General features: G+C 39.0%; 1 protein-coding gene across 2 annotated transcripts in view; it reads right to left on the minus strand.

Moving 5' to 3' along the window:
* The window catches only part of GALNT7 (polypeptide N-acetylgalactosaminyltransferase 7), a 72849-nt gene that overhangs the window by 39692 nt on the left and 6458 nt on the right, over positions 1-26699 (minus strand). For both annotated transcript variants that reach the window (XM_061372520.1, XM_061372510.1), the window contains exon 2: positions 2466-2923. In XM_061372520.1, coding sequence (XP_061228504.1) covers positions 2466-2923 — 458 coding nt within the window. The remainder of the gene's footprint in view (positions 1-2465; positions 2924-26699) is intronic.

Genomic DNA, 26699 nt, shown 5'->3' on the forward strand with positions numbered 1-26699 from the left:
TGTAGCACTATTTCACTCCTGCCAGCACTGCCTGGGAAAGCATTTGGTGTACTTCACTGAGCAGACCCAGCTGCTTAGGGTGACATTTAACAATTTTGATGCTTAAAGAAAGAGAAGTCTCAGGTGAGGTCTACCTGGATTTGAATGCCTACGAATGAATAACGCAGCCTTTGCCTGAAAAAGTTGATTATACAGGATTAAACTGAATACTGGCCAGCCTTATCAGCCAAAATGGCTTCTGGACTTTTTAAATAGATCGGTGGGAGGAAAATAAATGGTGTATCTGACCTTTTGCTGCATTTCTCGCTGCTATCTGAGGATGAGCCAGAGAGTGAGTATGTTGAGACCTGAAAGCATATAGCAGTATCGGCCAACCTTACATTGCTTCTCCTCTCTTCTGCTGTTCCCAGGAGACACACGGAATCGATAAACCCTTAACCTACCTAGGGCAATTGCAAGCCTCTGAGGTATTCAATACACAAAATAAGTTGTCAGAAAGATGGCTTTTGTTCACAATGTTTTCAATGCTGTTTTGTTTGTGCGCTTAGGACATTAAATAATAAAACCTAACTAATTTGAGCTGCTGGCTTTGACCTTCATGGAAGACTTATCTGCAAGAGCACTTGGAGGAAACTGTTTCTAAAAATCCACCATTTCTGTTCTGATGATGACATGGCTGTACCTCCTATTCCTCAAAGTATGCAAAATGCTGCTTCTCTGGGAATTTGTATTCATTACCCTCCTTCAAAACAGAACTAAAGACCAACTCTGAGATTAGGCAAAAAACAGTTCAAAAAGCTATAGGTTTGAAACTATGTGGCAGGTATGTATACTGATGCCTTTTGCCTTAGAGAAAAGGAGAGGGGAGGGAGCACTTGAGCTCTACTGCCAAAGAGGGCTACTATCCTGGGCAGAGGCAGCCCAGTCCTACTTGCACATGACATGCTACCATTTCTGCTCTGCTGTCCTTGCCAAGTGGAGAGCAAGGAGGAGAGCATGGTTCTGTCTCTTTCCCACCTCTCCAGGGAAAGCAGGGCCAAAGCCAGCTCTGCTAACATGAACTCCTGGCATCAGCTCCCCTCTGCCCAGTTAATCACAACACTTGACAGGGAAATGGATTTTCTCTGTGGACTTGTTTAGTCCTGTTGCTTCCTACAAAAGGGGCCTCAAATGCCTCAGCAGAAGCAGCAGTGTCTAGGGAATAACCTTCTGTAAGAGAACTCTGACCTATGCAAGTTACTCGGATGATTTCCTCCTTTTCAGAAAAATCTCTTCAGCACAGAGTTCTGTACATGCACAGCCATGAGTCACAGCTGGCCAGCTCTCTCCTACCTCACCAAATGGAAAAAAACCCACTATAAGAAGCTACAGCAGAGCCTCAGTAACCAGACAGTGACCAACCAAACAGATCAGCTGCCAGAGCTGGAAACACACAACCTGGAGGTTGGCACCCAATCCAGAGCTTGGTATAGTTCCATTGCCACAGATGAGGGGCAAGTGAAAACAGACAAATCCCTCATTTTATATCTAAATTTATATAACCTCCCCCCCAAATGAAAAAGTATCAACCAAAACAAAACAAAACCCCCACCACACCACACCACCCACACAAAAAAACCACCAACCCCCCCCCCCAACAACCAAAACCCCCTACCAGTCAGTTTGCTCAGAAACCTGTCCTTAGCTGCTATTTAACAAGGAAAATTATACCAAATGCAGATTAGCCTGAGAGCAAGTCTGGCTCCAGCATTTACCAAAGATCAGAAGGGGCTGTGTAAACCCGTCAGTAACCATTGAGCAAATGCTGACAACTTCCCAGAATTTCCCCACACCAAAGTAGACACCCTTCCAGCAAATAAAAAATGTTTTTCTAAGATTGCTTCCTTCTTTATGACAAATGTAGCGAGAAATCATTATCAGACTACTCTTCCATCAGCTCCAAACCCCAAACACCACTATGGCAGATCTATACTTCTGTTTATGTGGGTAATTAAGCAGAGTTATTTAAAAGGAACAACATTTGTTTCTTTTCTGTTTACTTAGTTGTAATTTTTAAAGCATCGGGGTGAAAGTAAAACTGAATAAACTAAGTAGCAGAGGAACTTCTAATAAAGAAAATAATTCCTTCTTGAAGACAGATCTTAAGAAGTGATGGATTAAGATAAGATATGATAACAAAGACTGTGGGTGGACATGGAACATGCCAATATATGCAATTAGACACTAAAAGAGAAGACTTCAGAGATGAATCAATATAGATTAAGTATTCATGACAGGAAACATTGCAACAGCATTAAGAATAATATATGGAAATATTTGACATAGTATAGTGCTCTTGCCTGTCACGACAAGAAGCTTTAGGTATTTTACCTAATTAATATTATTTTAAACATCAATTAATATATATGGAAAAAATAATAAAATCTGTAAAAACAGAACTAAAAGAAAACAAGAAGTTTGCTTACTCTTCTTGACGCAAGTCATTAACGCTCCGATCTAGTGAGATCATATCACTTGCCACCATATTAAACCCAAACTCTTTAATGCTGGCTTGAATGGATTCCTTGTAATCTGGTCCTAAAACATATGGCTTTGCTTCCTCTCCAGGGCCACCAACAACTCCATGAGGCTCAGGCTCTTTGGGTTCGAAATTACCAAGGACTCCAGGTCGTAAAACAGGATCTCGGTATACAAATGTCTGAGGCTTAAATGTGAGATACTGCCTCTGGATGATGTTTTGCTGTTTGTTATCACCAACACCATGATGATCTAGTTCATTTTTGGCCTTATTTTTCCTTCGAATGGATTCCAAGTCCACTTCTACACCTTCAACATGAGGCCAAGGTACCACAGGTTTGAACTTCTCATTTCCTAGTCCATGGTCTCCTTTGTTTGGCATGGGTCTGTTGGCTTCTTTGTCATCCTAGAGAAACAGCAGATCATACATATTGATAATCCTTCATTTATTTAAATCCAGTACCTTAATGCATTGAGAGTTGATAATAAATATATGTAAGCAAGAAGGGAGAAGTCTCTACATCTCTGTAAAGGGGTTCAATGAATGCTATTTACTAAAGCAACTGCTGCTGGAGAACATTGCCAGCTGTTATCCACACTTACCTTGGCAAGTAGAGCCTGGAAATGGCCCAACACCCAAACCACTCCTAAAGACCAAATACCCATATAGGACATGCTAGCTTGGACATAGCTCAGTCTGCACACCAAACCAATGTGCAGGGAGCAGTGACAGAGCGTTTTATGGAGCGTGATACAGAGGCAGACAATGCCACAACATGAGACACGGCACCCTTAGGGCCACACTTGGACAAAAGGTGTTTCTGAGGCTATTCATACTGGCTGCTGAGACCTCTAAAGGGTTTCAATAGTTACCAGATACAGCCTCAACATGCTCCCACACTGGGAAAGAGTGTCATGACTACCTGTAATCCGGCACGCACATCTGTAGCAGCCTCAAGCCACATCTTATCTGTATTCTTCATCCCCCTACAACTCAGTTCCATCAGGCATCACTCCTGCTGCTGCAACAGCAACACTGTTTATTTAGAGCCATGAGGTAAGCTGAAGGCACTGGGAACAGCCAGCAAAAATAAGATGCAGCCCTGGTCTGATGTGCTGCCTGGCCACACAGACCGACCCGCCTGAGGAAGCAATGCTGGGGCTGAAGAGCACTGCCACAGGCACCAGCGTCTCCTTGTTCGTGTCCTTGTTTAAAAGGACTTTTCCATTTCACAGCACTCCTCCCTGCCTCCCCAGTGAGAGATCTGAAGTTCTCACTGAGAAGAAAGGCTGGGATTTTGAAAACTGCTTGGCATTTTCAGTGATCAGTGAGGTTGGTGGGTTAGAATGAGGGCGGGTGATTTTGGAAGTGTGAAATCCCCCGAGTACAACAGCCCCACCCAAAACATACAGTCACTGTTTTTTCCAATCCTACTGTCCAAGAGGACAACAGGAAACATTGCTGAAGGCTCAGATTTCCTCTAAAATTATTTGTAAACACATGTTAGATCACACGGAAATCAGCAGAGAACAGTGCACACATTTTAGCTATGTCTATCTATTCACAAATACAGGATCAAACAAAAATTTGAGATTGGAAGGATGTCACCTATTCAAACCTGTTGGAGGCAGTGATAAGTTCACACTTAGATCAGGCTTCTCAGAAACTTGACCAGTCATACCCTGAAAACATGAAGTGTCTCTGGACGTGTTCCAGAAAGCCAACTCTCTGCTGGGCTGCATCAAAAGAAGAGTGACCAGCAGGTCAAGTGAGGCGATTCTCCACCTCTACTCTGCTCTCGTGAGACCCCAACTGCATTAATTTTATTTGTTTTCTCTGTAATCTCAATTTTGAGGGCAAAAAGATCCAATTAGATTCATCATTAGACTTTTCTCCAGCTAAACCAAGCAGAGTTTCTCTATCCTTTCCATGATTATGCCACATACTGCAGCCTTATAATCTCCTTAGCAGGTCTTTGCTCTCCATTTATTAGTATCTTTCCTGTGCATGGCAGCACAGAAGAAACCAGACATAGGCTTGTTAATGCTATGCGTCAGGAAACAAACCACATCCCTTTGCTTGGTGGCTAAGTTCTTCCTAATGTAACCCATTATGCAGTTCGCCAGCAAGGGCATGATGCCGACTCATGTCCATGTTTAACTAAACCACACAATACTTGTTACTACATTACAGTATTTTCCTCATGTATCATTCTGCATTACAAGGCATCAGAAATGAAGAAAAGCCCAGTATAAAAAATGTCTAGGTTAACAATGTAACAATGGGAGTCAGACTGTCTTCAATTCAAAATATTAAGAATTTATTCAGGAAACTTTCTACTTCTCTGCTTGTTCTTTAAACAGGGAGGACATACAAAATGCAGAAGTCTTACATTACTCTGTTCTTCCATCACTATTTTTTGAGGAACTTCAAAGCCAGCATGAGAAAGGGAAGCATAAAGGCATGTGAAAAGGCACATTTTGCAAGGTGGTTGACAGGTCTGTAAGTGGACTGGGAAAGGGCTGGGCAGGGAGGTACCTTCTAAAAACTCTAATTCAACAGCTGTGGATGCTGGATATTGGAAGAATCCAAAGAAAAAGCAAGCATAGAAAGCAGCCAGGTTTACATGCTGCCGCTCTCAGACACCATCCTGGATCAGTAATCCAGTCAGGCAATAATTTGTTATGGTCTGTGTGAAATTAAATATCCTTTCATTCCACTTCCATCACATATAAAACAGTTATGAGTTTCCACTTAGTTCTGACTCCAACATAAGACTTCTCAAAGTAATTTCTTCATTTTGCTGTCATCAGAACTATGACTTATCTTGTATTACACTTCGCCTCATTATAACTGTTATGTACAATTGCATTGTAATGCATTTATTTGCTGTACCCTTCCAAACACTAAATATCCTGCATTTTTGTAGGCCTGAAAAAATACTACCTAAAACAAGACAATTACACAGACACACTCATTCATCTCTTTCCTTCAACTTTTACGTGCCTAGGACAAACACGATGGAAGGTATGTGTTGCAGGCAGCTCAGCACCACACAGCTGCTCACTCCTTCCTCCTCTCATTGCTCACAAATCTAAAACACATCATCATATGGGATGCTATGAAGAAAACCAACTCAATCTCAGCATTTTATGGGCATTAAAAAAAAAAAGAAAAAAAAAAAAGAAAAGAAAAAGAACTAGCAGTGTGCAGACCACAGTTCCTGGAGGTTATTCATTTCTCCAGAGATAACCGAGGCAAAGTTTTTCCAAATACTGTCTGGAAAAAAAAAGCAAAGTCAAACCACAATCAAAGAACTATTTTGGTCGTCATATAAGCCACAATGTTTGAACGCAAATAATGATGGAAGAACAGAGTAACATAAGACTTCTGTGTTTTGTATGTAGAACACTCTAAGAGTTTATTCTCTCTCACAAACTGTAACTCTCCTCCCCCCTTTGAGAAAAGCGATATAAAACCCCCTAAAATAATTTTTAATCTGTGCACCTCACTGATTAGAAACTTGGCGCCACTAAAATCTTAGTATCAAACTTCTAAAAGATTCATACAGTAACAGTCAAACTGGAAGGCACTTAAAAAAACCCCAAACCACAACAACCTTTTAAAAGGTTTCCTAAAACAAGTCTTAAAGTTATTTGAAAAACTTTTAAAAGACAAATCAATGACATCAAGGTGAAAGGAAGGCTCAGAGGAAGTTAGCACAACAAACATCAGAACACTACACTTCTAGGTTGTCCAAAAATGAGGGCAGAGAAGCAAGAAAATCTGTGAGTGCTCTCACATCTGAAGACAAACATCAACGAAAATCTCATTACATCTTTATAAAGGACACATAGTAAGCTATTTACATGCATATAGAAAAATGATTTTTCCACAGATCATTGTTGTTGTTTTTTCTGTAGGGCTAGATCTAGGATTTCCCACCAGCTTTTCTAGCTCCAGTTCAGTGCATACTGCTTTATTTTTTTAAATGTTCTTTTCACTCCTTAGAGCATTATGTATGAGTCACTGCAATGGGAGTTTTGGAAACAGTGACTTGTATGAAAAAAAAAAAAAAAGAAAAAGAAGAATAAAAAAAAAAGAGGTATTTGGTGTAATTTTTATTTTTTATTTTTAATTAGGTTTTTCCTCTGTGCAAAAGAGAGGAACGTGATTAAAGGCATACAGAACATAACTGCATCCCTCTGGAAACATGTTTTTGTATTATACAAAGTAAAAGGGGAAAACTGGAAGAGGTCTTCATAGGTCTGCAAGACTGGTCAACTGGTAGGAGGGTTTGAGCTACAGCTGGCAATAAAATTGTGAATGTGAAAGTTGCATAATCTGCTTTCCTCCAGTCAACCAGTTCAAGACTGGCAACTCCCTAAAACTCCCCATGAAATAATGTCTGAACTGCAAATTGACATTAAAAAAAGTGGATTTGGTTCATTTCTAAAATGGAAGATTATCATACTGAAAAAAGTTTGCCAATTCGAAGCCATGTCTATAAAAGCAACTTGCTCACCTAAACAAAAATCAGCAATGCACAAAAACTGAAAAGGGGAATAATTAAGTAGAATCCAGTAATATTCTAATTACCCAAGGATGCAATAGGAAATTAAAAACCCTTACACTTTCAGAATATACATGTTCATACCTAGCTGACTAGATACTGAGATAGTATCACAGAGATACTGAGCACGGCAATATTCTGGTGTTCCAGGAAAAACCTATAAGAACTGATACAGTTTAATATTTTAGTAACCTAGGAGGCCACTCCCTGTGTAGCTCCATTTCTTCAGTCCATCTGTTAGCCTTCTTAATTCTCAGCTGCATCAACATCATTGCACTTCCTATGAAAGGTGAATACAATATATGTTCTTCCACCATACGGAAGCATTCAAGGACATTTAACTAAGGATGAAATCAATAGCTCTTAGAGCTCCCCTGATGCAAGTTCTTCTTCTAAGCAAAAAGGCAGCATTTTCCATATTGCCTCTGCCACAGATGCTCTGATGGAGACCACACAGCTATCAGTTTAGCAAGGATTTCAACGTATTTAAAATATTCTGGTTTGTTTGCCTCAACTTATTGCGGCCATACTCCCAGTTTATTGGAGAAAAGAGGCCACAGGAGAGAAATGACACAGAGCCTAGCATTTTCAATTATTTGAGTAATAGGAGGGGGTTGTTTCTATTTATTCAGTTACCTTTTTAAAAGGAAAAAAAAAGGGGGGGGGGGGGGAAGAAAAAGGGCTACAAGCTGGATTCACAGATTTCCTTATTAACTAGGCTCATGCTGGGATGATACCAAAATAACCGCCTGTTCTCAGCCAAGCTTCTGGCATGATTCTGCTCTGCCAGCTAATAGAAGAAAGAAAAAAAACCCAACATCTAGTATATTTTGGTTTGCTTTGAATCATTAGTGTGGGGGTCTTACCAGAGTACAGTTCAGGGCATAGATGGAAAAAATAAAGTGCCACACAAAACTACTCAGTCATGCAACTATTTTTGCGCCACATGGCAGAAAAAGACTCCACAACAGTCTTATGATCAAAAAACAGGAAGACTTTTCAGTATAGAGGATCAAACAAAGACAAAAGGGAAAAATCAACACATCCAACAACATATTTCTGAATAGATTTTACTCTAAATACCCACTAACTTCAGAATAAATAAAATAAGCAATGATTCCCACCACACAGTTGGCTGACTGTCAAAAGGAGTCCATTAGCCTGCACACCTTCCACTTCTACCACCTGTGGTAGCATCCATCTAAGCAGTCAGAAGTTCTAGCTACAGCAGGACCAGCTGAAGAAGGGAAAGCAAAACCAAAAGCACACACAAATGGAAAAACACGGCTTCACAGAGAAGGATGAAGATCTATGGCACAACAGCCATCACTTAAGAAAATAAATAAACCCCCTTTGTAATCATAATATTTTGCACATAAAAGACTGCTTTAAGCTCCACATACGACACTGCCTTCAAGTCATAATTTGCAAAACTTTCCATCAAACAATTCCATCGCAAGGCAACCACATCGACTCAAATTAGGGCAGAGCTGAACCAGGAGAATTCTTTCGTCAAATATGAGCAGTAGCATTCAAATCACCTGGCTCAAAAGGTGGCTTGAAAAGGTGCTCAAAAGGTGCATTTGCTGTTACAGCACCTAGGCAAAACTCCCTCTCCTGATTTGGCTTCTTCTCTCTGTGTATTTCAGAGTCAGAGGCACTCCAAAGGTGTTGCAGTGCATACTACAGTAACCTTTAAAACTTGTGTAAACTCAGAACAGATCATTTATGGGAACTGTAGAAACACAGAAATATAATTTCACACTAAGTTACAGAAAACTTTTGGAGTTTAAAAATACATGTTTGTAAAAATAACAGATTGCTAAATCACTGTAATTGCACGTTTTGTGCAACCCAAGTGAAAAACCATACTGTTGATGGTACTTGCTGCAGCATTTCCAGAAAAACATCTGATTTATGTTCTTATGTTGATAGTTGCCCTCAATTTTGACACATATACTGGCAACATTAAAATGCACTATGCACCAATGCCATGTCTCCATAGTAGATTTGTTCTCTCTTAAATATTCTAGGGGAAACAAAACTTACTTAAACATACCTAAATCACATGTATCAGCGCTAAAGTTGTGTAAATTGTCTTGTACCAACCCAGAATAAGTTTTGGTAGACAGAAGTAACTATCTGCAGTTTTGTACCAAACCCACATTACTGCAGTGATACCTGAAAGAGCAAGCAATCCTACCATAACAACCACCACATCAGTCTACTTTTTGGAGTGTTCAACGTAAGACCTGATCAGAAGCTGCTTCTGACCCAAGACAAAACTCCAAACAATTGAAAAAACCTTTGATGGTCTAAACAAGCAAGTATGGAATTATATGCATAATTTAAATCTGTTCTTTTTGACAAAAAAAACCCAGTTACACTGAAGAGTAACTGAGGTGCAAGGGCCACACACAGCTTTGAAGAAACGAGTGTTCAGTAATTTTATACTGCTGTGTACCATACTCCCACCTACATCTGAGGAATGAAAAATAACATGTATTTCTGTGTTGTTCATTTAAAAAAAGCAAGGCAACTCCCCCCTTCACCTGCTTCCTAGATTTCACAGAATCTGTCAAGGTGATTGATATGTGATGCATTGCTTATGGGCCTGCACCATCCTTTATCCAGCTTGCTTTTCCTAGCCTGCTTTCTCAGTTCCCAAGTAGGTCCTCCTCAAGAGGGAACTCAAGGAGGGAATTGTTTTGCTAGGGATTGATACTTGTAATAAAACACGTCAGCAGCATTATGAAAAATCCCTTTTCCCCACTCATTCCTGGTAAGGCAGAACAGGACAGTCGCTGGTACTTACATTTCTACAGTTACACAAGTGGCTTAGTTTTCAATAGGTATCAGCAGACTGCATTCATTAATATCAAATCAGCTCATTGAAAAAAATAAAAAAAAATAAAAATGTGGCATTATCTTTGAGACCCCAAATTACCTGACAGGCAAAAAACTTTGGGGAGTAAAATCAACAGTTCTCTTCTGTCTTAAGGGTGACATTCCTGAGGCTTTCCATTGCTTATGGAAAAGCAACTGGCATGATCAAAAATAAAAAGGGCACATAATAAGGGAGAGAAACTGTAAAAATGTAAATTTGGAAACAGCTCGATGTTCTGCTATTATGACAGAGTTTGACAGATTTTAGCATTCAAGTTCCGAGTGACTTGCATTAATCTACATGACTGTCTCTGACTGATTGCAAAAAAATGGTAGGACAACTTGTTACCTAGTAATGCATCTAAAAACTAACAATACTAACATCTGTGGTCATCTCTGCTGCTGTTTGAACTTACAGGTGGAAGAAAGACACTGAGGAAGGTTAAGTTTCTCAACCACCTTTAAATGGCTGCTGTTAAGAGTTCCCTAGGCAAAAAAGACCAACTAGCTCTTCCTGTCTTCTTGGATTTTTGTAAAGATCCTGTCTACTTCACCACAGCAAAAGCATTCATCTAAGACAGTGACTTCAGGCTATTGCTGCATACTGCCATGGTCTGCAGACAACATCTCACAAGGTCATCGCATACAAAATTGTACTAAGCTGTGGAAACCCCCAGGTAACAAATCATATGGAGGCAGCCTCTGCCCCTTGTCCTTCCTTTTTGTGTCCTATCTGTAAATATAAATAATTCCCATATTCGAATTTCTAAAAATGCAAGAACACTTCTTTTCAGTTGAAATAACGTGATTGCGCAGCTGTTTGCCTAACAGAGGGGAAAACCATAAATCCTGAGTTTTACATGTTTACCTGCGGAGTATCTTGGTTAGAGCTAGATATCCACACATTTAGGTATTTAGTCAATATGATACCCACCTAAGCATCCCATTTAAATGAAAAGATTCTGTTGTAATATCACCTTTCACTTTCAAAGGGAACTTGTCTGAGCTAATGGTGCTTCTGTCATCCCCTTTGGCCTTACTGCACACATATCACAGACTCCTGCAGAGCAATAAAATCCTGCTGTGCTATTTCAGCTTGTACTGCTTTACCCCCTGCCCCATCCTTGCTCCTCCACTCCCTTTTCTGATGTCCCTGCCCTCCCACAACCTCCTGCTGTACATGTCCCTCCTCCTGGAGGAGTCTCGATCTTCTATAAATGTTACAGTCACACTTAAATTCACCTGGTCCAGACCAAGTGACTTCCTTTACTTAGCAAAGCTCGTGACCTTCATCAAAAGCAAAAACTACCAGAAGGCCTGGGTCTGCTTCATGCCAGACCCAGCCTCTTAATGGGGATGCCATTGGCCAGCTGAAACTTGTAACCTTCTCTGTCTCTTTTACCTCCAATGAGATTTAAGAGTACAAACAGGACAGTGAGAACATGGCCTGTACCTGACCTGTCTTACATGGTGCCTCCTTAGGAAAGGTGCAGTACTTTTCAAATTCCTGTGTGATAGGAAGTTTCACAATTAGACTCTGCCAGCTTGAAAGCAAAAGAAAATAAGGATTCCAAGTGCTTCAGAACAAATTACTGTCAAAAATAGCAGCCTTTTATTGGCTTCATTTTACTGGCATTCAGTGTTTGGGGAATATCAAACCAGCTATTAAACCTTCTGACTTCCTTGTTGCCCAAGATTCAACTCTTACTCAGCTTTTACACATCCCATACTTCCATTCCTGATACCATCATAGTTTATTGTCCCATACTGCCCCAGGTCCCGTTTGTGGTTCAGTAGTCATGCTACAGTAAAGAATCTTTGCCAGAGATTCACTTCACTCAAAGCGTTCACTTAAGAGACGCCCGAGGACTTTGTGGAGGTAACCATAAGCAATGCACCTTTCCGTGTGGCTCTGGAAAGCAACATCTCATCCGAGACAGTAATTAAGGAGATCTAAAATAGAATGACTCAGATATATACCTGAATAAATAGATATTTAAAGAAATCTCTAATTTTGTAACTTAAGGCTAATTTTAAATTAGGCAAAATAGCCTCTTATTGTTAGGATTGCAATAATTGTCTAGTAACACATATTTTCTTAAACTGAATCATAAATGAAGCTGCATATTACCTAAGGTGATGTTGTATTTTACTCTCCTTTTAGAAACAGAAAGATGTTGGCACTAGTAGCCTTTGCAGTAAAATACCCAAACCACAGTTCCAGCTGCTAGCTGCAGAGTAATAGAGAAGTTAGAGCACCCTTGATAAGATAGAAGTATGATCAAGAGTCTCCTAGATCCTCTCCTTACATATAGCACACCAAAGATGACAGGTTTTTAAACTCAGAACGTCAAGAATCATTTACAAGTTTGTTACAACTAACCAACATTTCCAGTAGAAGAAAGCCAAAGTGATCAAGTGGAACAGAATATAAAAAAAAAAACAGCATAAAAGCAAGTATCTCCCTAAACACTGCATCTTTTCAGGTGTGTTTTCTCCTTGTTAATTAGGTGGCTTTCTGTGTTGCATCAAAGTCCCCTAGAACCCAGAGACCACAAGAGACCATACACTTTCCTTGCCTGCATTGATCCTGACCAGCTCTTCTTAATGGAACATGACACAAATTGAGAAGAGACAAATACTGTGCATCATACAAGATAAGTCAGGCTAGGTTAAGTACTTAAGACTGCACTAATCAACCATCAGCCAACCCAGACACTACACTTCAACATTATGAGTCTGCCATCAACTGCATTTCAAACACCCATAACCTTTCTTCTTCCTCTGCACAACTCACAAATTTCTAAGCAGCGCAGCCTACGTTGTCGTTAGCGTGTGCATAGCATGGTATTTCAACTGCAAAAGAACATTATCCACAGTAATTCCTTCTCAGAGACTACAATGTCTCAGAACTCCAAGCCAACAAAGAAGCACCTGTTTGGTATGTTTACCCTCAAATGCACCATATGGGTTGCTATACCACAGATAAGCCTCAACACAAATTAAATTAAAAAAAATATTAAAAAATGAATATGCCAGTTGAGTCACTTCACGCTAAATTGAGTCATTTAAAGTATTTTATTGTAATTCAGCTGTTCAGATCGCTGTTATGGTAACAGCCAAGCCCCATGAAGAGGCCTAAAGGCAAGAGAAGCACCCAGCTCTGGGACACAGTTATTCTACTATAGCACTAGGGTTAAAAATTGTCCCAGGTAAGCAAAGCCTACCAAACACCAACCCCTATCTTTCAAAAACAAAGTGTAGTTTCTTGTCTACTCTTGAAAGCAGAGACTCTTAAGGACCCAATCGCTTTCAATTTCCCTTCTTTTCTTGAAGCAACCCTCCACCAGAAGTCTTAGGAGATGTCAAGTTGCATCTACTCACAGAAAGGACAACACTTACCGCCTAGAAAGTTAAAGCTCGTTTTGTCTTCAGAAACTTAATGGAAATAGTTCTTTTCCAGTTTCTCAACTTGGAGGCAATCCATGGGGTTTGCTCTCACCTGTGTGAGACGTTCAGCAAGGTGACTTGCTCCTTAAGCAGATGTGCCAGCAGCTGTAGGTATCACAGGAGGAGCAAAGCAGATCAACTGATGCATTTCTAAACAAAAAATTCAACAAACTGGCTCCTAGGGACACAGCAAACCCCAGAAAAATGTTTCAGCAGATGAAGGCTGTGGGAAGTCTCCGAATGCTTAGAATTCTGTCTGGCTCTAATCAATATTATCATCTCTCATTCTGTAAACATTTGCTGTTATGTATTTTGTTCAAATGCAACCTTCTGTTCTCTTTTTAATTTCTCTCAAATTTCCAGTTCTGTTTACAGTGCTTTGATTAAGATGGTGCCATTGCTTACCCTATTTTAGAGGGTGGAAGGTGGAAGCAAAATTACGTTTTCCAGCTCTTTCTTCCAGACCAAAGCTGAATATCAGGAAATTCCTTTTGAAAAATGCATTGCAGAAATGGATGGCAGAAAATTCAGGATTTTCTTCTGTCTCCCTCCTCCAAGTGATTATGAGGACCACATTTGTACATGGCTATGTGGTTTGGAGCAGTGCTATGCATGCATTCAATCAGATTTTGAAAACAGTGCTGAATGGCTCACGTAACACATAATCTAGAAAACAGTCAAATCATCAACAAAAAGGGGAAACATAACCGTGACCTTCAACTTGCATAAAAGGGCTTCGGAGTCAAGTATCAGATGCTTTTCTCCATCTACTCTAAGCTTTTCCTGAGACATGCATATTGATCATGTAATATAGAAAAACTTCACAACTACAACCTACAGTTTTCTAATGCAGACTAATAAAACTGAAATCCATTTCTTTTAATAGAAAAATAGACTTTCAAGTCAAGGCCAGCAAACTGGACTGAAGATAATGGTATTTATTTTCACACATTTACAATAAAAATAATCAGAAGCATACTTGGGGTATGATAAATTGTTTCATAATAACCTGAATAACCAACACCTTGCTGGCCTATACATTTTTTCTCCAGGGTACAAGGAAAAGAGAGGCACATACCATAATTAGAAAACTGTCCACAATTTTTCTCTCTAGAGTGATCTTATAAACGCTTGACTGGAAAAATTATGAGTATTAAGAATGAAATGGACAATTGCTTAAGACATCATCTCCATCAGAGCTGCCTGCATGATACAAAAGAGCTTCCAGATATCAGGCCTCAATCGATAACTCTTGGACTATTTTGTCCCTTCTTCAGAAAAAGAAATGTATTGATTTTTCATCTGAGCTTTACTACCTTTTTTCATATTGCCAATTAAAGACTATCAGAATAGCAGATATTGTGTTAGCAAAGTACATTAGTGCCCTGGTTTCAGTCAAGCAACCACAACAATTAGTAAAACTGTACTCATAAGAAAGCAGGTCCAATCTCTTAGTTTAGTCAACCTCCTTCCTGGTAGATCCCTAAGACTATTAAACTTCAGTAATTAATAAAAATTAAGAGCAAGTGATACTGACTAACTGAAACTAAATAAAGTGCTGAATTGATGTATTGTCAATTTAGGCTAAGTCAATCAACGTAGCTTAACAATTTCTACAGCAGTATTCTACTACTGCCGGTGCACATGCTTTTTTTCCAACAGTTTTTGCAATCATATGGAAGAAAAAGAGAAAGCAGCCATGAGCACGAATCATTTCACTGCATTATTACCACAATCCACATTTCTATCACTAAGACCTTCTCTTTGGTACTGTCTTGTTTCAGTCCTGCACTCTGTGATCTTCAGCAGCATCGCTTTGTCTTTTGTGCCCAGCTGCTGATCTTCTCCAGTCCTATACCTACACTCAAGGCATTGCTACAATTGCTAAGAACTTTCTCCTATAGCTCTTAATAGTTCAGCAACAACAAGCCATCTCTCCTCCTTTTCAAAAACCTCTTCAATCTTTTTGTCCCCCAGGGAAGTTGTGCTCTCCAAGGTGAAAGGCTTAAAACACAGCATCACTGAAGAGACACAGTACAAGATTTGTTCTCGTCACTACATTTCAACATCAGACGAAGCTTATGACCTTTCTAGTTGATTCACTGCACTTCCACTTTCTGTCTCAGTCTAGGAATATCGTTCATTTTATGCACATTTGAATGAGATCTTAAAAATAGAACTCATGTTTATTCATACAGATATTTGAGATTCTTAAGGACTTATCTTAGCAGTCCTCTGTCCAACTTCATTTCCTTCCATAAAGGAAGAATTATTCTCCTTTTCCTGTGTAGTGGTGTTGCACAGTGGACTATCAGGAGGCAAGGCTTTTCACTTTACTAAGACCAAGCCCCTTTTAGGAGTGCTCTCTGTAGACTGAAGAAAGAAATAGATGAAGCCATTTTTTTTGGACTTAAAACAATCAAAATTGAGGTAATAAAATTTTATGCTGTAGAGATAAGTAGGTAAAAACAAGCACATGCTTTGAACTTAAGAACTAAGAGACCAAAGAGTTACAATTTATAATCCATAGTTTGCTATTTAAAATATCCAACTTCAATTATGTTTTCCTCCAGTGAAGAAAAAGCCTCAGAAAGAAACAAAAATTACCATCAATCCTCATGATCTGAATGGCTGAGGACAGCTTTTCTAGCCAGCTATGAACATTGCACTGGTTCAAGCCTGCAGAGGAGCTTCATCCTTGTTTCTCAATCATCTGAGACAGATGGCTATTTAAAAATCATGCATTTGTTTTACATATGACAGCAAGTAAATGACATTTACAATACAATAAATCTATCACTGATGAACAAGCTTGATCAGGGGATGTGGGTTTCTGTGATGTATCTTGTCTACCTCAATTTTTAGACACATCAATCTCATTTCAGATTTCTTGCTGTTTATCTTGAAATACTATTACCATTCTCAAGCTTTACAACAGCCTACTTATGTTTTTTTTAAACGCATTTCACAATTTGATGAACACTACCATTTTGAAAGCTTTGTCAAAGCAGCCAGCTGAAGCCAAAAGCTGCATTGTATAAAAATTACACAAACTGTCTAAAACCCATTTTCAAAAGTTTCATCTGAATTCCCAAAAGATTCCAGAAATTCTGAGTATTTACATAATTACTTTGTGTACTGCTCGCCTAGAGAAGTAAGGGGAAATCAGTTGTTATGATCAATTGTGTTCTCAATCTGATCCTTCCTTGACCCTGCACTCCTGTGTTTTTTCTATGTAGGATATTAAAGAGAATTTGTGTGGCATTTGCCAATAAATTAGTTATATTCCAGTAAATTGTTGAGGTGAGGTAAGGTAATTTCTTATCTGTTCTAAATGCTTTAAAAAAAACAATCACACATACATGCATTTGAAGCATAGGAAGGAAAAAAGCAGCAATCTAAACTCGAATCTGAGACTGATGTCCAAAACATTACTCTCAAAGCCATCTTCGGGAACAAACATCCTACTGCTTTCTTTTAATATGGTACTAAGGATCAGCCTTCAGCCTGGAACATCTTAAAAGGGTCTGCCTACATCTGCCAGATGCACAAGAGTTTTCATGTCACTTTTGTGTTGCCAGCTCAGGTATGCTCTAGCTGGCATTTCCGAAAACATGTCTCTAGAAGATGCAAATGAACATCATTCTTCCGTGTGCATCAATTCCTTTGCAACTGGACCATAGCATTCTACTGTTTAAATTATTTGGCATACAGCACACATACAAAGAAAGAGTATCCTTCTTGCTTGCAAGAAGCGGAAGTCAGAGTTCTCAGCAACAGCTCTAACCACAGGATACCCCCACCACCCAAACAGCATAGCAAGAGGCATTTCTCTGAAGCTCTGTAATCTTTTCAATAACTGTTTGCTCCTTGTAAACATTTATGTTATGAAATCACAAGTCTTGATAATTCAGATTTGCCATGTAAAATTTTGGTTAAATATTGATCTCAAAAACAACAGCAAGCTTTTTATCAGGTTATACTCTCCCCAGTAACACTGCTTCCTTCTGTAGTGATTTCCACTAAAAATCCTTAAGAATACATGGTCTTGTTAAGCTTCAAATGGAGCTGCTAATAACTGCATCTATAAAAACCGTGCCCTTCACTTACTGCATCTAACACAGAAAATATATTAGCAAAGCATACTTATGATCTATCCTGTTCATTAAATGGATGTGTAAACAACAATTCACTGAATCAAGATCTTTATGTTCTAGCCTTGCACTTTAACTTCTGACAAAGACATCTATGTTAAACCATGTCAGAAAACTCATATCAAAAGCCCTCTGTAGTCCCCGAGAAAGATAGTCTATTGTCTCCAACACGGCAAAATCTGGCCAGCAGCTGAAGAAGGCAGAGGCAATAAGGCAGTTCATAGTGAAGTCTGGCTGGGGAGAAACTGCCTCCCAAGAGGAAGAACAGCAAAAGAAGAAAGATGTCAGTATTTTAATCTTCAGTATGAAAGAGAAGCTCAAATACCAGAGAAGGATGAACCGGCCAAAGTACCAGGACAGGACAGTAAATAAAACTGTTACATAGAAAATGGTAAGTAAAAGCAATATAGAAGAGCCTCTTCAGTAACAGACAAAACATTCACTGTGATTGTCAAGGAAGCCAGTATTATTGCTATCATTAATCGGTCACCTTTTGGGTTAAGGTCCTTTAAAATTTCTTGCATACAAAGTGACGAGCAAAACACAAAAATGTACATGTTGTGTTTAAAACCATCTTATGTGAGCTACCCAAATCAACATTTTCTCAATACATTAGCATACAATGCAGACTGGGACAAATCTTCTACATTAAAATAAAACCAGAAATAAAAAAAGAAATAAAACCAGAAATAAAACCAGATTGAGTCACCACCCTACTAAACAGTCCAGTAAACTAAAACAGCCAAAAAAGCAAAACAAACAAAACCCAATGAGAAAATCCACTATTCACCCCCTCACCCCCCTTAAATTACAATGAAACAGTTTTAGTTTTAAGTCTCATGGCAAACCAAAAATATCAGCAATAGTGACAAAGAGGTGTCAGTGTGTTCTTTGATGAAATTGATGGCAATATCCAACTGGATATTAAAAGAAACCCCTTGTACCAAGAGAACAGATGAACAGTGGGACAAGTTAGGCCCTTCATGCTGTCTCTCTCCCTCCTTGTAGGTGTTCAAGGCCAAGATGTACAAATCTCTGAACAGCCTGTCTGACCATATAGCTGGCCCTGCTTGGAGTGGAGGTTGGACTAGGGACTTCCTCAGGTCCCTTTCAGATTGAATAACCCCATTATCATACGCAAGAAATTCAGACAGCCTTTCTGACATCATTAAAGCTGGAACTTCTGACTTTGCAACTTGTTTCCTTTAAAAAAAATAAAAGGTTAAAAATAAGGTACTATGAAGTTTTCTGTTTTTTAATAATTTCAACATTAACATGCAGAAACTCTGTGCGTCTCTTTAGCAGCTGAAATCCACAAGCAATAAAAGTCACTTCAGACACAGTATTTTACCTGGAAACAGAACATTTTCCTTTTGTTTAGTACGGCATTTCCAATTCTGTAATTCTTGACAGCATGACAACTGTAGATTTGCAAAGGAAGTCAGGTTTAGATAAGACATTGAAAAGAAATAAAAAAAATCACTTGCCTACACTTCTGAGTAAAGGGACTCAAGGCTGATTTCCAAGGTTTATTTAAAAAGCAAAGTTTGGAAGACCTCTGAATGTCAATGCTATGATGTATTACATTGACGTTTATCTTCCCAAGATTGCAGATACATAGTAAAACCTGAAGGTGATATTTTTCATCTCTGCTGTAAGGAGAACTGGGGGATACCAGGAATATGAATTACAAGATGCACCTGGCTCTTGCAGAAAATTAATGACTGTAGACAAGCTGCCTTTACTTTTTTGTCTTCCCTAATTGTTTTTTGATTTCAACCTCTGTCTGATAGGTGCTGGATTTTTTAAGCTGATGTTCCAGAGTTGTTCAAGATGGATTCATTTTCACAACCAGTTTATTTTTCCCTTACACATTTTTGTCCTGTTTGTGTGCCAACACAAGCACCTACCTTCACACCCGCATGTGGAGCTGGATCAAGGACCCCCCTCCGCCCCAGCCAGCTGTGCAGCAAGCCAAATGACTTTGACATCCATATGCAGGGTAAACATCACTGCTGAGTTAGTTCAAAACAGGAGCATGGGGAGAAAAAAAGAAAACAAAAAGCTGCTGGAAGCAAAGGGTAGCTGAAAACACTGAGGAAAGTGCTCTAGTAGTAAACCACACAGAACACAGCTGCCTCCCCAGGCCTTTAAAACTAGAATTTGTACATAGGCATGCAGCAGAGATACAAGGACCCTGCAATTCTGCTTTTCCCAGTGGTTTCCGGCCATCCTCAGGACCAGAACAAGTACCTGCGTGGTGCCCAACTTAAGAGAGCATCTGTGGCTTTTATACCTTTAAAACAAAACAACACAACACAACTAAACAAAACCAAACCAAGAAAATTACCCCAGAGGACCTCTTTGTACCTTTCTTCTCCTTTGGAGGAAATCCGCTAAGGAAAGGGAGGCATAAAGGCAGCACACTTATGTCCCAGCTGAATTTAGGGTCAGACACTCATGGTGCACATAAGAGCATCAGGAAAAAATATGCAGGTTTTCTTGGTCTTCCCAGCCACCACACCACACCCAGACCCCCTTTTAGAAATAATCCAAGTGTTCCTAGGCAGGGAATGCCTGTAACAGTAAATCATGACTCTTTCGGGTGGTCTGGGCAATGGCTTCTGGTCCTCTTCCCAAGGCACCCAGGCCTGCTTTTCCAGTGTTTCTTGCAGTGTCAATGGCAATGCAGGAACACTGTTACGTTTAAACAAAAGGACATTTCTGTTAAATATTCTTAGCAGCATGAATCTCCCTTTCCTCTTCTCAACCAAAGCTACAAAAAGATTATTTTCTCTGTTAGTGCAGAACTAAGGAGACAGCTGCATGTTCTTAATGGGAAGAGAGAGAAGATGTGCGTAACACCAGTGGTTGCCTTGACCTAGGTGAGGGCACTTCTCTCCTTCCAAGTAAGCCCAAGCCTCAAGAGAGTTCTCATTAAAAATACATAAAAATGGCGACTCTTCACAGCATGGTGATTTGAGCATGTATTTCTAAATCTCCAGTACTACCCTTTCCTTAGAAAATGCACACAACTGTCAGGCAAAGCTCCTTTCCACCTAAATATTTTCTCACTCTTGTATCCAACCTTTTAAGCCACTACTGCTAGATTAGAAAATGTGTTAGCAAATGTGCCAGTCTAGCACTGGCCACATTTTGTCAGTCTATAGACAAAATAAATCAAAGTAAGTAAAGAAACCAAAAATTTAAAAGCAAAAATGTATTAAGGGAAATGAACATCACAGAGGTTAACATGCATTGGGATAAAATCAGCACTGGTTATAGAACATCAGAGTTGCCAGAGCTGGATTTTTTTCATTGCATTTAAAGGTTCTTTGAGTCCTACAGCTGATACAGTACAAATCAGCTAGGCAACCTTAAGGTCTGACAAAATTAACAAAGGCATACAGGGGAGAAAATAGACTTCCTGCAGGAAAGTTGTTGGGGTTTGGTGCTGGACTATGAATAGACTGCCTAAATATACACTGCTGGAAGGTTTCCATTTGTAAAGCCAAAGTGACTTATAGAAAGCCAGCTACATACAGGAATTTTGAAGAGTTCAGCTATAAGACAATGATTCTATATCTGAGACCTTAAATTCCTCATTAGTAAAACTAGGCTTAAGAATAAACACCCATACATTTTAGTAAATACGTAAAAAGTATATTGCTCTGGACTTGGGAAATCTCAGGTTTGAGAATGAAAAAAGGAGGACAATAAAATACAATTATATTCAAAAGCTTTCTTACCAGTGAACACTATGGCATCACAGTCAATAGCTTAACACAATCAGTTAAACTATTAAAACGTATTTTTAAAGCATCAACCTAGACGGTATAATGAATTCTGTTTGTAACATTATGCCTTTGGTAATAATAAGTAGTACATTATGGTTATAAGAGGAACCAAATTCAGAGATATTTCTGCCTGTTTCTTAGAAATTAACAACTATGAAATATTCCTGAAAATTAGGATTGCTGGGATTAGACTGCAAACTGTATTTTGACACGTCATCGTTACAGACTAAATTCTTGCAAATATCATACAAGATAAAACTTGTTCAAAAACCTGTTCAAGCTGCCCCCCCTTTGAAGCAAAGCTAACTGGCCAAGTCTATCAGTGAAAACTTTAGTGCTTAGCATTTGAGGCTGTGAAGACTTCTTTAATCATAGACAAGAACTGTAGGAGTTTAAAATTAAACAGGTTTGTGGTTTTTTCTTTTCCCCATAAACCTTAGCATTTTATATCCTGTGACAAACCTGTTAGAAGATAGATTGCCCATTACAGAGGATAAAGTCAAGAAAAGTAGTCTGATCATTTATCTTTCTTCCTTAGTTCCAGATATCCATATCACTTAATACCTTACTGCAATGCAAGAAAACTCTTAAGCTGTTGAACAGTGGTTTGTGAGAATAAGCCTAATTAACTCCTCAAATTCCCACAAAGAGTGCACAAGGAACTTTAAGTGAGATATTCATCCTTCAGCTGAGGATAAGACTCAAATAAGAACCTGGAATAACAAAGATCAATGCACCTCATTACAGTAGCATGGATTTCTGCTGTCCGTACCTTCACTGCCTGATGTAAAGATACAGAACTGATAAAAAATTCATTTTAAAGAAAAAAAAAAGAAAAAGAAAAAAAACCTTATTGTTTTCAGTAGATATAAAATTATGTTACCATCTGAAAATCAGTCTCACATGCCTTACTGTAAGCCCAGCAGCATCTCTGTTCTTAGCTTAACAGCAAAACCATAATGAGGTACCTCTGATTACCTGCAGTCCCCGCACACATTTCACCACACAAATATATGCAAGTCAGCCTGGGTTTAGAAATTATGCACCCCTGGGAAATACTGCTGAAACAAACACCCTCCAAAGAGGCACGAGGCATCTCTCAACCACAAGATCTAGGCATAGAGGAATCACAGAAAGGGGACGTAGGACAGATGAAGTGTGCTCAAGGACAGCAGATTTCAAAGAGTTTTAATTATTTTTAAAGTAGGCCAACCCTCAGGACATACCCATTTCATCCAGAAAAATTAATCCAGCCTGCTCCCTGCCATCCTCTTTTCCCAAGGCCCCCCAGGCATACACAAAGATTAAAGGCTACATGAACTATCCTGGCAGTCTGCTCCCTTTTATCACAACAGCTTGACAACTCCCCTGTCATCACCAGCCTTGGTAGAAGATAATAATGGGAGCAAAACTTGTTAACTCCAAGAGGTGACTGATATGACTATTCATGGAAAAGGTAAGTCTACCTAATACTGCAACTCTATCTCACAGAGATTCCTCCCCCTGTCTCTCTACATGAAATCATGGCAATGGTACTGACACTTCAGACATATACTCACTGCTGTATATGAGAACTCAAGGGTCTCATCATACATTGCCAAAGCTGGGCAAGAGTAATCATTTGCTCCAGATTTTATATGAAAGTCTTCTCCCAGTCTAGATTCCACTGTCACAGATAGCTGTTGTTGAGGCTGTTTTTTCTGCTGGTGACTCTGAAGGAGGAGCTCACACCTGAATCCCATCAAAGAGCTTCACAGCCTCACTGTCAAGTCAACACATTTTGGCCTCCCTTAGACTGTCTTCTACTGTTGATATCACTTAAAAATAAGCAAGTGTTCAAGACAAATATAATGGTATTGGAAAACATAGAGAGGGACAGAAAACACAAGGAGTCTTCAACTGTTAGACACTGAGATCAAAGAAATGCATCCCAGAAACTGATCTGCTGTCTTATTTCAGATACCCAGGGCTAAAACACATCCCCAGAGAATATTCAAGACCACTTTACACACTCAGTAAATCTCACACCATATGCTGATATTCCATTGAGTGGAATATCAGTATCTTGAGCTCAGGATCTTCAAAAAGTGATACAAGATGCTAGAGAAGATTCTTTTCCTGCAGGAGACCCATTCTTCTGAACTTGAGAGCTGCTGGCTAAAAGCTCTCTAGTCAGAGGCAGGTGATACGCTTAGAGACAATCAGTAAAATCTCATACTCCATCAAAAGAAGAAAACAACAACAAAACTCACCTCCCACCCTTTTCCACCTCTGCAGGTGATACTGTTTTTAAGCTAATCACTAGTGAAGGTCTTGGTTCTGTGGAGGAGGAACATATTTCATAAAGGGAAGGGAAATGTGGAATAGGTGAGAAAAACCCAACATATTTCATAGCCCCTGTTCAAAGCTTCTCAGAAGCTTTGGTATGTTAAATAACACTTGTGGGAGATGGATTAGCAGAGCCAGAGCAGGTGAAGCAGTCTAGGTGCATAATAAATGCACCACTGACACATGCACAGCTTTTAAAAGACATACATTATGAGCCTTGAAGAGCTGACTTGAAGGGCTCATTTAAGTGTGTAGCAAATCTTGTTTCAAGACTAAAGCATGCAGGGAACAATTTATTTTCCCTGAAGAACACATTATCTCAATATTGTCTTTCTTGGTCTTCCTTCCTCAATAGATATGTCATGAGAAAACTCATGACATAACCATCTCAGATGCTTTTAAGAGGTAGCTTGGTTACTTTTTTTGGGTTTACTTCAAAATGTTGCAGATGAGACATTTTCTACAGCCAGCTTAAAATAATGAATACCTTTTTCTTAGACATAACTAGAATTCTTATTATCTAGCTCAAAACAAGGTCATTGCTTAATTATCACAAATCCATAAAGGTAGGAACTGCGAACTATAATGGGGTGCTGTTACGCTTCTGCCCTATTGAAATCCTTGGGTTTTTTCAGTCACCCTTAAAAGGGGAATCTTTCACTACAAGTTAAAAAACAAAGCAAATTTTAATTCCCAAGTTGTAACAAAAATATGCAAAAGGCTATATGTGATTGCATTGAAAGCACACTATTTAACATAATACTCTCTGCCTTATTGATAAAATCAGCTGCATTCACCTAAGTGATAACAGTTCTGTCTGAGCCATTTTCACTGCCCATTTTTTAAAAGACAACAAAGTAAGAAATTTTGTGAGCTGAGTACCATCTGCTTATGCTTTAATTTCATTAACAGTTAGAATTTGAGACCTTCAACTGCAAAGAACGTTTTCCAAATGTAAACAGCATGTAAACCAGTATACTCTTTTTACCTTATACCTTCCTACAGTTCTTTCCTGCTGCTCTGGGGTTTACTGCACATCAGTGCCAACTGCTGCTATTTGCAACTGAATGTTCCACAAGGAAATCAAAAGAAAATAAGCTGCACCTTAGGAAAGCCAGAGCAATATAAAAAACATTACTGGAGTCAGCGGTTAGAATGATGGATTCAAGGAGACATGGTAAGAGAAATTTAAAAGAAATACAAACCATCATAGAGCAACAAACAATTAGTTTATTATAAAAGAGGATAAAAAAAGATGCAATTTGTTCCACAAGTTGCAAGAAAGCATGTTTATGCATGTAGAAGCATGCTTAATTCCTGCTTAATACAATCCTTTTTTAAGCATCAACTCTTCATTACAAAAAGAAGACATTTTTGTTTTAGTAACAATGTATGTATACAACCTGGTAAGAATAATATTTTTATTCCTATGTGGAAGTCAATGGATTTTCAGAATATAGGAATTTTGTGCTATAAAACGCATTCCTGGGAAAGCACCAATCTATTTCAAAACCAGCTTGCATTAAGCAAAAGAATTTGTTTTTTCAAATTCCAGACCTACGAATTCGATATTCCAGTGAGTAAGCAAACATTTCTAAACCATTCTGTCCCAAGCAGGGGAAACACAATAAGGATATTTGTTTGAAAAACAAAGGTAGAATTCAAGCACTAGCCTTCTCCTCTATATCTTTTCACAATTATTAACAACAACAACAAAAAACCCTTTTCTACAAAACCACACACTTTCCTACCAGGCTCCTTCAAGGAAGTTACAATTAAACTGATAAATCCCAACCTAGAAATCTGCTATAAATCAGACCTTTAACCTTTGGTTTAAATTCACATAAATTTACTGAGTTTAATTCTCCTCTCCTCTCCCCAACTTGTATTAGGTGAAAGGCAAGAAAAACAGCCCTAAATTCAAGCTTAACAGTATCACAGGTTCCAAAGACATTCATGCTGCTGTCTTCTTATTGCTCTTCTTTTTTTGGACCATTCCTGGCAACTTCTTCCCTACTTGAACACATTACCTTGGCATTGCTATTAATCATGGGTGTGCGTGTGTGTCTGTGTGTGTGAAGAGGGGAAGAAGCAGAAAACCTCACTCACCTAAACAGCATTTAGATCTAAAGATCTAAATCTAGAGCATTGTGGGGTGAAGGTGGACTGCTGAAGGCAGATTCAAACAAGATAAATTTCCTTTAATTCACAAAAAGAGTAAAGAAAATTGATGGAGAAGGCAGCCTTTTAAGCAGCACGTTGCTATTTTTAAGCTAATCTTTCACAGTAGATGTTTGTTTTCCATACTTGTGGAGGAAATCTAGTAATTAAATGTAACTGTTACCAGACTTTGAATCCTTCTCTCAGATTATATGTCCTAGTTTCTGTAAAAAGCATCTCCCCCTGCACCCTCCCCCAGGTAGAAGTCAAACCTATTAATGTAACAGCTTATCCTGCCCTATTTCCACTTGGCAGTCTCCTGTAATGCTGATTTAATACCCGACAAAAATAGGACAAAGATACTGTCATTTTTCATTAGGGAATGTCAGCTCAATACAAGCAATTTTCACTCTGCTGAGCTTCGGGTGAGGGAAGGTGCATGCTGTTTGGCCATGTGGCGAAAAATCCCATGTATATACTTCTGCATATGACATGCCTTCTCTCAGGGCTGGCAGCCTGATGGCCCACTGAGCTTCTTCCGAGAACTAAATTTACTAGCACCAGAATTAGTACTACATCAGCTTAGCCATCGTATCTTAATTCACCTCCTTTAAAATAAAGCTAACTATTACCTAGATTTTTATTTATAAAAGTAATTCCATTACATGCAATTTTTACTGCCCCATTGGGCAGGCCACTAAGCAGCACAAATCTCTTCTGTTGTTCTCAGGTTTTTTAAACAAATGACAACCTGCCCAACTGGTTGTGTTGATCCTTCCTGATTTCTGGGGTCATACTGTGGTTTCTCCACTAGATACTGCAACAGTGGAATA

This window comes from Neopsephotus bourkii, unplaced genomic scaffold, assembly GCF_033783945.1.
Source record: "Neopsephotus bourkii isolate Nb327-2 ecotype Australia unplaced genomic scaffold, CSIRO-AGI_Nbou_v1 NB_168, whole genome shotgun sequence".
Classification (NCBI taxonomy): Eukaryota; Metazoa; Chordata; class Aves; order Psittaciformes; family Psittacidae; genus Neopsephotus; species Neopsephotus bourkii.